Source organism: Amphibalanus amphitrite, unplaced genomic scaffold (genome assembly GCF_019059575.1).
Source record: "Amphibalanus amphitrite isolate SeventyFive unplaced genomic scaffold, NRLGWU_Aamphi_draft 000542F_arrow, whole genome shotgun sequence".
In the NCBI taxonomy this organism is placed as follows: domain Eukaryota; kingdom Metazoa; phylum Arthropoda; class Thecostraca; order Balanomorpha; family Balanidae; genus Amphibalanus; species Amphibalanus amphitrite.
The window spans coordinates 198,131-213,462 of record NW_024882036.1 but is presented as its reverse complement, the minus strand read 5'-3'; the positions used below and the strand labels follow the sequence as shown (position 1 = coordinate 213,462).

The 15,332-nt window shown below is 50.6% G+C and overlaps 2 protein-coding genes across 3 annotated transcripts in view; one reads left to right on the top strand and one right to left on the bottom strand.

Moving 5' to 3' along the window:
* LOC122393565 (unconventional myosin-XV-like) overlaps positions 1-8,408 on the top strand; it is a 38,196-nt gene extending 29,788 nt beyond the window's left edge. The window contains exons 5-11 of one of the 2 annotated variants that reach the window (XM_043389745.1): positions 2,960-3,173; positions 3,478-3,659; positions 4,083-4,244; positions 4,656-4,811; positions 5,534-5,738; positions 6,107-6,246; positions 7,615-8,408. In XM_043389745.1, coding sequence (XP_043245680.1) covers positions 2,960-3,173; positions 3,478-3,659; positions 4,083-4,244; positions 4,656-4,811; positions 5,534-5,738; positions 6,107-6,246; positions 7,615-7,857 — 1,302 coding nt within the window. In that variant the 3' untranslated portion in view covers positions 7,858-8,408. The remainder of the gene's footprint in view (positions 1-2,959; positions 3,174-3,477; positions 3,660-4,082; positions 4,245-4,655; positions 4,812-5,533; positions 5,739-6,106; positions 6,247-7,614) is intronic. The other variant, XM_043389746.1, reaches the window with a different exon arrangement.
* Positions 8,409-8,517: 109 nt separating this feature from the next.
* Positions 8,518-14,901, bottom strand: LOC122393566 (peptidyl-prolyl cis-trans isomerase FKBP12-like). The gene is made up of 4 exons (XM_043389747.1): positions 14,883-14,901; positions 13,314-13,391; positions 12,591-12,731; positions 8,518-9,230 (listed from the first exon to the last, which is right to left on the bottom strand). Exons 3-4 carry the CDS (start codon positions 12,725-12,727, stop codon positions 9,011-9,013), a joined length of 357 nt encoding a protein of 118 aa, XP_043245682.1. The 5' UTR covers positions 12,728-12,731; positions 13,314-13,391; positions 14,883-14,901; the 3' UTR covers positions 8,518-9,010.
* Between the last annotated feature and the right edge of the window lie 431 nt (positions 14,902-15,332).

Here is a 15,332-nt window from a genome sequence, read left to right as displayed (position 1 = left end):
TTGGTAAAAGCTTCTCAGAACATGATTTCATGTGATATGGACCCAAAAACAATCGGTGCACACATCAGTATACACACAGACACACACAGACATACAAACACATATAATTGACCTTGACCTAACTTGACCTGAAATGACCTCAGCAGCAAAATTCTGGTCGGATAGTGCGACAAAGAGGTTCTAGCTGGCTTGGCACCAGAAAACAGCATCGTCATCGGTATTTGATAAGCAGCGCACTTGATATCCAACGGTGACCCAAAACAGCAACATTTTTTAGTTTGACCTGACCTGGAAGGTCAATGACTGACCTGAGAAGGTAAAACTGGGTATCATTGGATTTGTCTCTTCCCAAAGAATCTTTTTGGTCTTTACTGCTAAGCTCTATCTCCAACAGGAACGGAAATGGCGCGGGGGGGTGGCAACCACCCCCCCCCCCCCATGTGCGTTCTAGGATGGGAAAATGGCATGTGCGGGCGAGGGTTAAGGCCGTGTGCATGGAACCACGATGAAAGGGAGGCCAGGGTGTTTTCCATGCGCTGGATGAGGAGTGGGATGTTTTGTTTCAAGTCGGACATAAGGATTTGGGTATCGTCAGCGTACTGGATCACATGGGCGTCCGGCGCGTGCAGGCTGAGGTCGTTGGCGAATATTGTGAACAACAGAGGACCAAGGACAGAGCCCTGGAAAACTCCCATGGTGTTAGGAAGAGGTTTAGAAGCCACTCTGCTGCCGGAGGAAGTACAAATGGAGACTGACTGAGTATGACCGGAAAGGTATGCGGAGAACCAAGAAGGATCGATGTTGTAGAGCTGGAGCTTGGTTAGGAGTTGGGAATGAGGAATCATGTCAAAACATTTACTGAGGTCCAAAAGGCACAAAAGGGAGACGTGACCTCGGTCCATGTTTGAAAAGATGCGGTTTGTGACGGACAGCAGAGCGGTTTCTGTGGAATGTTGAGGACGGAAGCCATGTTGGGATGAGGATAGGAGATGATTGTGAGACATGTAAGTAAACAGCTGACGCTGCACCACACGCTCCACAATCTTGGCCATGGTGGGGACTAAGGAAATGGGGCGGTAGTTGGAAATAATAGAGGGATCGCCGGATTTGAAAATAGGATAGGTACACCAGAGAGTGTTTCCAGGTCTCGGGAAAATCACATGAGGTAAGACAGGTATTGATGATGTGGAGTAGGAGATGTTTCGAACCGTGAGATGTTTCGGCGGCTTCCTACACGTCTACCAGCACAGCCCGACCCTATCACGTTTCCTTGGGAAAACATGTGACGTCACATGTTTATCTGATGACGTCACCGGCCCGCCGCCGGGCCGGTCGGCCGCTGGAACCTGTCCTGTCGGTCCGCCTGCCCGCCCGGTTTCATATGTACTGATACTTGCGCAAGCACTCCGATAAGGAAACTATACACTGTGGCGCGGCAGGCGGGCTTTTTGAATGGTTCACAGTGTCCGCCAAGCTACCATGCGTGTGGGAATGTATAGATTTTGGCTGCAATTACACCAAACAGCGTAATATTTGTGATTTTGAGCGTAAGGGCGAGACTCTTCCACGCGCCGCCGGTTCGAACCGCGGTGCGCCCGGCCAGTTTTTGTACTGGAATTTTCGTGAAACGTTTCATATCGAGATTCTCACTTCTCATACCTATAACGGTTAGTGACGCATTCCAGGGACCAGAAGGTATCGCTGACCAGTGACTTCTGTCCTCCATATCTCAGGGCTGTGAAGAGGCGTAGGTAACCACTGCTCCCCCCGTGTCCCCCAGGCCTGTCACCGGTAAATACCGCGTGACGAGGTGTAACCACTGCTCCCCTTGCCCCCAGGCCTGTCACCGGTACCCCGCCCTCCGTGACGAGGTGTAACCACTGCTCCCCGTGTTCCCAGGGTTGTCACCGGTACCCCGCCCTCCGTGACGAGCACGAGGTCTAACCACTACATAGGTACTCCCGTGCCCCCCAGGCCTGTCACCGGTACCCCGCCCTCCGTGACGAGGTGCAAACTGCAACCACTGCTCCCCGTGTTCACCAGGCCTGTCACGTGTCCTGCAGGCCATATCATGTTTCCTTGGGAAAACATGTGACGTCACATGTTTATCTGATGACGTCACCGGTCCGCCGCCGGGCCGGTCGGCCGCCGGAGCGTACCCTGCCGGTCCGCCTGCCCGCCCGGTTTCATATGTACTGATACTTGCGCAAGCACTCCGATAAGGAAACTATACACTGTGGCGCGGCAGGCGGGCTTTTTGAATCGTTCGAAGTGTCCGCCAAGCTACCATGCGTGTGGGGATGCAAATATTTTGGCTGCATTTTCACCAAACAGCGTAATATTTGTGATTTTGAGCGTAAGGGCGAGACTCATCCTCGCGGCGCCGGTTCGAACCGCGGTGCGCCCGGCCAGTTTTTGTGCTGGTATTTTCGTGAAACGTTTTATGTCGAGGTTCTCACGCCTATAATATTGAAAATAGCCGCTTCCCCACCAGAAGTGACCGTCGATGTAACGGTTAGTGACGTATTCCAGGTTCCAGTATCGCTGACCGGTGACCAATGTCCCCTCATCTCCTCCAGGGCTGTGACGACGTCTAACCACTACTCCCGTGTCCCCCAGCTCCCCGGTTACCCGCCCTCCGTGACGAGGTCTAACCACTACTCCCGTGCCCCCAGGCCTTTCACCGGTACCCCGTGACGAGGTCTAACCACTACTCCCGTGCCCCCAGGCCTTTCACCGGTACCCCGTGACGAGGTCTAACCACTACTCCCTTGCCCCCAGGCCTTTCACCGGTACCCCGTGACGAGGTCTAACCACTACTCCCCGTGTCCTCCAGGCCTTTCACCGGTACCCCGTGCTGAGGTGTAACCAATGCTCCCCCCCCCCCGTGTCCCCAGGCCTGTCACCGGTACCCTGCCCTCCGTGACGAGGTCTAACCACCACTCCCCGTGTCCCCCAGGCCTGTCACCGGTACCCCGCCCTCCGTGACGAGGTGTACTGTCAGCTGATGCGTCAGACCACCAGTAACCGGTCCTCGCAGGCCGACTCGTGCGCGCGCGGCTGGCGCCTTCTCAGCCTGGTGGCTGCCTTCTTCCCCTGCTCGGAGAGCCTGCGGCCCTACCTGCAGAAGTACCTGGAGACAACCGCGCAGGATCCGCGCCGGGCGCACCGAGGTACGGAGACGGAGGACATACCAGAGAAGCGATATAAGGAATAAGTTTGTGACACTGACGTAAGAGAACCCGGTTCGTGTTGGGATGAAGGCAGAAGTAGGTATTACTTGCTAAGGTCTAGAAGCTAAGACATTTATCCGGGTGGCCGCTGTTTCGTCTTGGATATCGGTGATATTTTTGTCGATGTCTTCATGACTCAGAAGCCCGATCCGCCTTCTGTGACCTGATTTCATTGCTGCACTGTCTCTGCAGTCGCGCATGTTGTTTTACGATCTGACCTGACCGGAGGCCCTTTTCGCCGCAGGTACTGCCGCCGTGAGTCTGCAGAACCTCCGCCAAACGCTGCGGCTCGGAGGTCGGAGGAACGTTCCCTCAGAGGAAGAAATTGCCGCGGTGACGGCCGGGTGTACCGCGCGCCGACAGCGGTACCTGCTGCCCGGCGGTACACAGCGCATAGTCAACACGAGGTGTACCACTGTGGTACAGGTGAGTCCCCGAGCGGTATACAGTCAGCACCAGCCACAGGGGTACCGCCGTGGTACAGGTTAGTACGGTACCCCGACCGGTATATGTACAGTCAGCACCAGGGGTACCACCGCGGTACATGTATAGGTACAGGAAAGGGAGAAGCCGAGGGATGATGTCCAGAATCAGAGGATCCTATGCCGTCCCGTTGTGTCCAGGGATATCCACAGCGTCCCACAAGATGTCAGCCTCTTGTATCCTGTGTCGTGGTACCTATATTAGTTGCACATGATTTGCTCAGTCAAAATCGAACGTTCAATGTTCAATATCGAACAGCAGCAGAATGCTCTGTATCGTATATTAACCTCTCCAAGCCGTCCTGAGACACGTATCGTGCCACTACTCACGCAGTATTTCGTTCATCATGTCACCGCCTCTCCCCAGAACGTGCTGGTTGAACTCTGCCGCGAGTTGGGAGTTACCACGGAGGACGAGTTGGAGGAGTTCAGCCTCTACTGCGTGGTCGAGGGGGACGCCTTCACTCTGCCCCTCGCCCGGCACGAGTACGTTCTGGATGTGACCACAGAGCTGGAGAGGAACGAACAGGTACGGAGGGTTGGAGGGGGCTGAGGGGTACAACACGGTAGATAGGGCGGGAAGGGAAATGAAGATGAACGAAGGAATAAACTTGAAATAGATGGGGAACGATGACAGTCCGATGAGATAGAGGCAGATCTTGGAGTAAAAAGCAAACAGGACGAGCAGTTCCAATAGTAAATTCTGGAAACGGGAAACGGTGCGTTCAACTCTGTTTTACGAGGAGCATCATTCCCTCAGTAACATGTGTTTCACGTGGTTTCCAATTCAGCAATTGCTTCGTTTGACCGCAAGTCATGTTTTCTATCGTCTCTCGTGTCTGCAGTCACCCAATCTCAGCCCTCCTCACCCAGCCCTGCTCCGTCCCCTCGGCTCGGCGGTCGCCGTCTCACCCGGTCTGTGCTCTCTGTCTCTCGGCAGATGTTCCACCTGGTGCTGTGTCGGACCGTGTGGTCCCTCCCGCTGCGACTGGACTCTGCTCCGTACCTGGACGTGCTGTTCAGTCAGGTCACGCCCGACTACCTGGAGGGACTGCTGCTGGTGCTACCCGCCGAGACACTGCCCCAGAGCGTGGTGGTAAGGGTCGTGGGGAAACTGAACAGTAAACAGACAAACAGACACTGCCCCAGAGCGTCGTGGTAAGGGTCGTGGAGAAACTGAACTATACAGACACTGCCCCCACTGCCCCAGAGCGTCGCGGTAAGGGTCGTGGGGAAACTTAACCAGAGACACTGCCCCAGAGCGTCGTGGTAAGGGTCGCGGAGAAACTGAACTATACAGACACTGCCCCAGAGCGTCGTGGTAAGGGTCGTGGGGAAACTGAACCAGAGACACTGCCCCGGAGCGTCGTGGTAAGGGTCGTGGGGAAACTTAACTACAGACACAGCCCCAGAGCGTCGTGGTAAGGGTCGCGGAGAGTTTAGCCCAGAGACACTGCCCCAGAGCGTCGTGGTAAAGGTCGCGGGTTAACTAAGCCAGACACCCTGTTAAGAAAGTCATGAGGACAGCAACAGTCTGATGTCCAAGAGCGTGGTAGTGGTTATTAGGGTGGTAGATAGAGTAGAGAGAATGAACCAGGGAGCGTCATTAAACGATGAACGTATGCTGTTGACGCCGATGCTCAGCTCTGCACTTTGATATTATGTCTCAGGAATGAAAGTTAGTTTCATCTCGGAGAGCCGTGATGTTGCAACTGCAGCCTGTGAGGGGTCAATAGTAATTCAGTAGCATGCTGTGTGTAATGATCGCTATTCTCGGTCTCCACCCCGCCACCTGACGGCGCCTCCGTGTACCCTTAGTTCGACATTGCCCGCGTGGCGGCGCTGCTGCACCGGTCGGCCGGGCTCCGCTCGATGCCGACCATCAAGGAGACGAAACATCTGCTGCCCAAGGCTGCGCTGCTGGTGCGCGACATCAAGCCGCCCCAGTGGGTGAACATGGTACAGGACAGCTGGTCCGAGGTGCAGGACAAGACGCCCGCAGAGGCGCGACGGGCAGTACTCGGTTAGTGATGGAGGGAGATGGGTTAAAGGGCCTGGGATGAGGTATCATGGACTGGAGCGGAGTGACGACAGAGGCGAAGTGATCTGAGAAACGTATTTCATAGGGGGTTGGATGAGTAATAGCTGCATTAATGGTTGGATCTATCATGACAGTTTTTCTGAGGTCATCTCGCTATACTACATCAATTGTTCTGGTTTTCTCAGGAGGTCGTTGTATACTCGTATTGAATGTGCCCCTCCACAGAGCCAGAATATCCTCCGCCCGGCATATCCCAGTCATTGTGATCTCCCATTTATGACGACTGATGATGCCGTGCCTCTTCCACCACTGTCAATCTCTGATAAGTAACGAACACGTCCTGTCCACAGAGACCCTGCGCGGCTGGCCGCTGTTCGGCTCGGCGTTTTTCGTGGTAGGAGCCGCTCCGGAGAGCCGCGGAGAGGCGGCCACGGACAGACTGCTGGCCGTCAACAGTAGCGGGCTGCACCTACTAGATACCGTCACACACGTGAGTCAGAGTCAGAGTCAGAGTCACCAACAGCGGCGGACTGCACCTACTCGATACCGTCACACACGTGAGTCGGAGTCAGAGTCAGAGTCACCAACAGTGGCGGACTGCACCTACTAGATACAGTCACACACGTGAGTCAGAGTCAGAGTCAGAGTCACCAACAGCGGCGGGCTGCACTTACTAGATACCGTCACACACGTGAGTCAGAGTCAGAGTCACCAACAGTGACGGGCTGCACCTACTACTGATACCGTCACACACGTGAGTCAGAGTCAGAGTCAGAGTCACAGTCACTAACAGTGGCGGACTGCACCTACTAGATACCGTGACACACGTGAGTCAGAGTCAAAGTCAGAGTCAGAGTCACCAACAGTGGCGGACTGCACCTACTAGACACCGTCACACACGTGAGTCAGAGTCAGAGTCAGAGTCACAGTCACCAACAGTGGCGGACTGCACCTACTAGACACCGTCACACACGTGAGTCAGAGTCAGAGTCAGAGTCACAGTCACCAACAAACAGTGACGGGCTGCACCTACTAGATACAGTCGCACACGTGAGTCAGAGTCAGAGTCACCAACAGTGGCGGGCTGCACCTCCTCGACACCGTCACACACGTGAGTCAGAGTCAGAGTCACCAACAGTGGTGGACTCAACTGCACCTACTAGATACAGTCACACACGTGAGTCAGAGTCAGAGTCAGAGTCACAGTCACCAACAAACAGTGACGGGCTGCACCTACTAGATACAGTCGCACACGTGAGTCAGAGTCAGAGTCACCAACAGTGGCGGGCTACACCTGCTAGATACCGTCACACACGTGAGTCGGAGTCAGAGTCAGAGTCACCAACAGTGGCGGACTGCACCTACTAGATACCGTCACACACGTGAGTCGGAGTCAGAGTCAGAGTCACCAACAGTGGCGGACTGCACCTACTAGATACCGTCACACACGTGAGTCAGAGTCATAGTCACAGTCACCAACAGTAACGGACTGCACCTACTAGATACAGTCACACACGTGAGTCACAGCGTTACGGTCACAGTCACAGTCACGATCTGTTACATATGTGAGTCATACTTGTTACATGTGAGTCACATAACATATCGTTACAAAATGTACATGTTAGTCACGCCCGTTGTCACAGACGTGATTGGTAGATAATGCTAGGCACCAGTTGCTGGGATGACCAATGTGCTTGCGAAACTTTCAATCATGCTTCTGTTACTTTTGCTCAGCGGCCTTTTAATATTCTCAAAGAAGCAGGTTCACAGGTAAATGAATGTGCTGGAACGTAGCGTCGCCATTCAGGGAACATGATCGGACGATGCAGAACGCTCACGAGGGTCTATTTGTCTACAGGAGACTCAGAGCCAGTACCCGTTCAGCGAGGTGCTCTCCACGCGTCGGGTCCGCTCCGATGCCGGGGACCTCTATATCGACGTCAAGGTCGGCACGCCCAAACAGGCCAAGGTCATCCGGATGCAGACGGAGAACGCGGCAGAGATAGCACGCCTGATCCGCCAGTACAGCGCCGCGCAGCAGCGCTCCGGACCAATGGCAGAGCGCGCCGCCGAGCCGCGCGAGCGACAGGTGTCCCGGTAGCCAATCAGAGGCGGCACGTGCAGGGCTCAACCAATCACATCCGATGTGTTGTGATTAACCAATGACAGGCGAGACGCGTATTGGTCAGTCAATTAAAGGCAGAACGTGTTGCGAGCAGCTAACCACCGGTCAAGTTAATGAGTTTTGGCGAATTAATAGCAAAACTCCACAGCTAGGTGAGCGGTGGTTTGCCGCTAGGGTCGGACTGACCCAGTCGGTCTTGCGTGAGAAATGAAAACAATTGGGGACCAAGTACTATACCCTGGAGAACACCAGCCTTTACGCGAGTTTCGTATGTCTGACTGAACCGACGCAGTCACTTTATGTGGTGTCCTTTTGTTTATCCTGTTTACCCTTTAACTTTGCTCAGCCAACGTCGGGAAGACGAAGGCGAGTTGCAGTCCTGTATGATTAGTGTTTTATACGAACGTTTAGCGCAGTCGTGCGCCTTTACCGTCGTGAATGAGGAACTGTGTGGAGACCAATGTTTATGCCGCTGTGATGTTATCCCCAATATATGTAGATGTATTGCAGTATCAGTTTTGGGCAGTCGACTCTTGCTTCCAAGAGCTAGTGATATAGGAATTGCGACAGTTTAGTTGTTTGGAAGCTGGACACCATGGGACTCAGTCGTTTCCGTGCGAGAAAATGACGATAAACGACACTGTTCCGTTTTATTTTGTCGGAGCAAGGACAGTTTCATGGAAACCACCAAACGACTTTGAAGCGTTTCAAAATCACTTACATGCACTTTTAATACGCCATCGACCACAAAATATGGAGCATTTCGAGAAAAAATACAAAACATGGAAAAGGAATGCGACTTCATCGCCGGTCAACGTTAAGCGCTTTTTAAAAAGGTACAAATGGACTAAATTGGAGTAGCAACAAAGAACATACCTAGTGTGCAAGGTAGAAACACTCGGTGACACCCAAAACACCCATCGACAGCGGGTAGCATCCTAGGATAAAGCGATTGCGAGATCCACTTCACATGCGTCAGAACTCCCAGAGATCTTCAGTGAGTAACTACCATCTCGATCACGCACAAAAAGCAGAGAAAGTGCCGAATATCTTCAATGAAAAAGCAGTGAATGTTTGGTTTGACAGACGTTTACGTTGCGCGCACCAGTATTGGTACACCCAGCCTTTCCTAGTTGCCGATTTTGAGGATCTCGATCTCAAAGTTGAGGGTGGCGTTGGGCGGGATGCCCCAGGCGGGAAAGCCGCCGGCTCCGTACCCTTTGTGGGGCGCGATGATGAGCCGCGCCTTCTCCCCGAGCGACATGGTCATGCAGCCCTCGTCCCAGCCGGCGATCACCTTCTGCAGCCCCACCTGGAACGAGAACGGCTTCTGGCCCGGGTCCGTGGTGCTGCCGGGGAGAGAGAGAAACATGCACACGGTCAGAGACAGTGAGGTGTGGAGGAAAAGAGAGAGAGAGAGAGAGAGAGAGAGAGAGAGAGAGAGAGAGAGAGAGAGAGAGGAGAGAGAGAGAGAGAGAGAGAGAGAGAGAGAGAGAGAGAGAGAGAGAGAGAGAGAGAGAGAGAGAGAGAGAGAGAGAGAGATCAAGGCTAACGCCACATTATTCAATGCACCATAAAATACAAAGGCTGGGAAAGGAAATTTGGCTCACCTGCCAAAGTTTAAAGTTTTAAACAGTGTTGGATATTACTGCCCCCACTAGAAAAATGAATGGTATTGTCCATAAATATAGGGAAACAATCCCAGCTGGGTAGTGGTAGGCAGGGGGGTTCGCTCCCGTGCCTTCAGCATTACGAAAAATGGCAACAACCCGTGAGCAGCATCAGCGCTCACGCACATGTTCAAGGAAAACGACGTGTAATGGACTGCTAACGACGGCCCTCTCCACCAATCAGCGCTCAGCATCTCGAGCGCTGATTGGCTGGTAGCAAACGCGTCATATGTGGGTCTCATTTTTTGCGATTAGTGAACGCATTATTTAATACACAGTGGCCTATGGAGAATGGCACGCGGGACTGAAGGTCAGTGTTTTATTGCTTCGTACATGCGAATGGGGGTATTTGTGTGGCATTTGACACCATTTTCGAAATCTACAGTGAATTTCTGATCGACTCATGTATATATTTTTATGAATTTGACAGTGTTAGTGCTACATAGTCGGTGTTTTATGTTGGTGTTGTTTCTCTCGACCTTTGTCTTGGACTTTTATCATGTCTTTTCTCGAAAATGCTTGCCATAACCAGGTCTAAACTCTATCTGTATAAAGGGAATATGTGTTGAATATGAGGAGAAGGTAGTAATGACCATTCTGCCTATCAAACTGCCAGAAGGTGTGCTTGTAAGGTGATTGAAACTGCAGTACGGGTTGCAGATGTGGGTTTGACATTAGCATTGTTGTTGTAACCCCACTTGCTCTAATAAAATGGCAACATGGGGTTATGTACCCACTATTGCACAGCCTGGTATCAAGCTGGTTGATATGTGGAGGATAATGAAAGCATAAAAACTTCTTAAGTGAATAGGAGTGTTGCGTCTTGTGACTTGTGTTGCGCATCTTGTCAAGTCATATTACCAATCAAATGATTGTGATTGTAACTTTGACTTCAAAGTTCAATTATTATTGCTAGTTCTGACCTTTTTAATCATAAGTTTTATGTGTACCAATTGCATATGCCTGTGTAATGTCTGTGCGGCTTTGTGCAGTGTGCGTGTCTTGAAACAAACAAATTTATTTTGTGCCCTTTTGTAATTCAACAAATGTATGTCAAAGGACAAAAATGCATGTCTATTATCATTGACATTACTACAGCTAACTTTGCCTATATTCCTATCTTCCAGAGGCATTCAATTCAATCTGCTTTCCAGTGCAGTACCTAGGAGGCTGCAACTGAAACTCGCACAAAGGCAATCAAGTGTCACTTCATCAGCCTACAGCAACAGCCCATCTGTAATCAAGATATGGATGAAGTGGCATAGAAGAATAACCAGTTCAATCATGAAAAGATGTATTTTGTTTTGGACTATTTCTTAGCATAACAGAACAGCACACTTGCTGCTTTTTATGTTTGCCCTGTGTGCAGTTTTGAATAATTTTAACTATGAAATGCTTTTGTCAACTATTTTCTTTACATAAGCTTCCTTTGTCATGCATGTGTAATTTTGAGTTTACATGCATGATGTAGGCATATTTCCCTTGGATTCATAAAACTTTTGTTATGGAAGCTTTTGTTATGGACATTGGTGCTACCTATATATGATGCTTCAGATGTGTCCAGTAGTTGATGAAGGGAGAAGAGGAGTAGGACAGCTGATAGCTATTACCAAAAATATGTGCTTGTCTGCACTTCGGGCAGTTCCATCATATGCAACCTCTATTTGCTTCCTTGAGTTAGAAACACCTCATCTTTTGTTTCTTTCCTGTGCGCCCATTGTTTCCGTGGTGCTATAAACGTCAAGTTTGAAGTTGGTATCCAAGTGAGCAAAATTTGCATTATTTCAGTCCGTCTTGAATCATTCGTCTTGAATTATATCCCTAACTGACATCCTGTTATTTGTCCTGCAATGTCTGTGCCTGTGTCCGCCTTTACCTCCGGCTCCAGCCTCCAACCAGGCCTGCTGAGCTCTGTCGCCGGCGCGGTATGTCGCAACGTGCTGTTTCTCCACTCCAGCCGACAGCTGCTAGGAATCGTCCTGTGCCATGCGCCATGCGACACAGCAATTGTAAGCTGCAGGTCACATTCGGACTGATTGGCTCCACGTATGTGCATCCGGCCGGGTGCTAGTCGATATCAGGGACGTGGGTCGGACTGTTGTGGCGGCGTGCACTGTGCTGGTTGAAGTTGTTGTATTTTTGTTAGTGAAAAGCATTAATACATAACCGTGGCCGCAGCCCGATGTTATTGTGGATTTCAGAGGGAGTGGCCGGTCAGGAGGGCTCCATGTGGATATGGATCCAGTGTCCAGTGGGATTGGCTAAGATTTCCGGCGATTGATAAACGCTTCTATGATAGCAAACCTATTGAGTTATGAGGGAAGTCACGTCAACGTGAGGGACCTGACCTTACTAAACTCTTGTGAAAACACGACACATACGAACGCTAAGAAACTGACAGCTCTTCTTTCTGCCAAGTGTCATCTTTCCGTGAAGGATTTCGTGGCACTGAGTGCTCAGAAATTGCGTTGTTTTTAGACTGTGTAGAGGCTCACGAGCAACAACATAGGTCACCAACCTGACGTACCTTAAATATGCGACTTGTACCAGAAGATCCAGCTTGATCAAAAGATTGGACATGTCAAATTTCAGCTCTTTAGCTCAAAAGAATTTTGAGCTATCGTAAAAACCGTCAGTGTGGCACCATATCGCCTCCCCGCGCGGTCGGAAGGTAAAAGTTCGCCGGCTCTAGCTAAACAAATAGTCGTCGTATCGCAAATTCATTGACGGCGTTCGAAGCGTCGTTCAATTTACTTTCGAAACGTATCCTAACATTAACATTTAACTGCCTAGCGCAATCTCCAACAAGCAAAAGTTCCGTGCATTCATCCTCATGCAGTGTTAGCGGCCGCCCGCCGCCGGCCGCTGACCCACATTCGCGTCATCAGGGAATGCCGCAACTAATTTATTGTTTCCAACTTTTTTCCCGGAGCGTTCTACCTGGTTTATATAGCCTTGGTGGTAGGTACTTCAGTAAACGTAAACTGTTGCCTGGCCTGCCACCCCACTGCAGCGCAACTAGTTCAGCCACATGCTCACCTCCAGAACTTTTTGGGCGGGTCTCCGTGCAGCATGCCGGTGCACTGGACAGTGATGGTGTCACCTCGGTTGGGCCTCTGACCGGTGCCCTGCTGCAGAACCACCTTCTGCAGGCCCTCGGAGATCTGGGTGGCCATGGCTCTGAAATGCAGGTGAATGGAAACAGTATGAAAAAACAAGTACTGGACCAAAAACCTATAAGAAACTGAAAACAAGGTACCTATGGAAAAAGTTTGAATTTATATCATGATTCACAACAGAATATTACCTTGCTATGATACACTCAAGGTTAATTCAGGTTGAAACGGTGATACTCAGGAGTCAGGACTCAGGAGTCAGGATGGGGAGTGGCTGAGTAGCCATGAAGCAGCTGAAAAAGTAAATAGGAACAACATTTAATTGCTCATTTAGCTTAACTGAAACTAATAATAGAAGAATCACATCCCAGATCTTTTACAGCATTCCCCATAATTGGCAATTAGGAAACCATCATTCAATTACACGAGCTGAAACAACTCAAATAAAAATGTCAGAAAATCAGCATTCTCTCATGACGCTTCCTGGTAATTATGGCTTTTATTACTGCCAATTATTGCTTTGCTTTGCTAATTATTGGTAATTATTGCTTAGATTTCATTGACCATAGTTATTTCATCTGAAGCTTAGAACCACAATATACAATAAAATGAAGAAACACAATATAAGAATAACAACCTTACTTACCTTTTAACAGAAGGGAAGGCAGATATTAACTTTAAAATTTTTAATTTTTAATTTAACCGGCTCGTCAAAGGCACGTCAGTCGTCAAAGCAAGGCTATATAACTCCAGGTAAGGACACCAGCCGTTTGACCTTGAACGCCGCCGGCCGGCCGATGACGTCATTGGAGGCAAGCCGGCTCGGCGGACGCATCGAGCGAGCGTATAACGGAGGAGCGTTGGACGTTGCGGGAGCCGGGGAGAGATTTTAACGTTTGCATACCACCATTGTTATGTTGATTGATCTAGACTGCATTCTTATAAAGCTCGACGCATCTTAGGCCTGGATGGTGCGTACATTCGTAGAACGGTCCGACGTCCGTGGTCGAAGCTGTCTACTCTACATGTAACAAAAGACGCTAAGACCGGTGCAATAACGTCGACCCGATCCCGTCCCTGGCGATTCTAGGACTCGTTAGGACCCAGGCCGAGTCTGACCCGTCTATTTTTAGGGAAACGGGGTGGGTGAATTGACAACCGAGTACCGATGGTTAGAATTGATCCCGTCGTCGAGCGATGGTTGATTGACAGACAACACATGTTGTAGTGGGCGGATAAGCATCAGGGATAATGCCTGAACGTAGGCAAGCATAATTGGTCAGCCATATTGTTTAGGAATATAAAATCGTAACGGAGGTCCTTGAGGATATTATCTCTACATTACGAGGATTCACCACCAGTGAAAATTACTACTGTTAAACCCTCGGTCCCAGGCAACTCCGGGGAGCTGCAGTATCCGGCGGCCACGTCGACTCGCAGGTCCTGTGGGCTTCCGTGATGCTTCAGTGCTTCACCCAGAGGCACGGGTAGAGCAGTAGGATGTGGGGTGAGGTGTCTGTACGCCTCTTCATTGTAGGTACGACGCATACAGCGCCCAGTCCCGTCGAAGCTCGATAATCGACCGTGACATACCTATTCTTAATTGGCGGATTCAGGAAGCGGTCTTGAACACATCGGGGGGCATATACCCTAAAAAAGGTTTCTGTGAATTAAAAAAACATCGGATTTTGATTCCTTGCGCACTACTGTGCACCGATCAATACACTTCTCGAAAAACGATTTCGGACGCTGCCCCGGATGTGGGCCTGTGGGGGATAACATTTGTCCCAAATGCCTTCCCTTGCATCCGCCAGCGGGTTGCCCCAACCTGAGCTTAACTAAAAACGTCTTAAAATCCCACCAGAGAGCCGAATCCGATAACTCATCTCTGTCTGCCCGTCTAAATTACTACGCACCGTACGGCGCCCAGCCCCGTCGGAGCACTGAACCGGCCGTGATATTTTTGGTTTTCCCCCATCCCCAGCTCCATTAGAAACGTTCTCTCTCCCCATCCAATTGCTCATGATGTCATTTCAAATTCAATACCTACCTCATCTCTGTCTGCCCGCCCATTCATTGCACACCTTACGGCGCCCGGCCCCGCCAGAAGGATCCTAGCGCGCTGAGTGGTTGCCTCCAGCCGCGTCATCGCGAGGCCCCGCGGGGCCCGCAAATGAATATATTGCGTGAATAGCCGTGTCGCCCCCCTGCGTCAAAGGAAAAAGATCTCCCGGCGGCGACAGGTGGCGCTAGAAATGCCTACTGAGACGATAAACGACGCAAGAGATCTACAATTTTATTGCTACCAAATTGCTACCAAATTACTGAAGAAAACTTCAGTTTATGAAGGAAAAACTTTACACGAAATAAAACGTGAATAAAAATAAAACCAGTAAAACAACGTAAGAATGAAAAAGAAAGTGAAATGGATAAAAAGTAGAAACCCTCAGAAAACTAGCGAATAAAACGACTTTTTATGTTTGTCGGATGAATACGGGTTAAAACTGACGATTTAAGATGAACTGCGATCAATAAACGGGCGTGAATAATAACAAATTCCCCGGCGCCTACCATTCAGTTCATCGCGCTGTCCGTCGACCTTCGCCACATCATCGCCATGGTCATATTCCCCGGCTCTGGCGCCCCGAAGAACAATGGAGCGCAG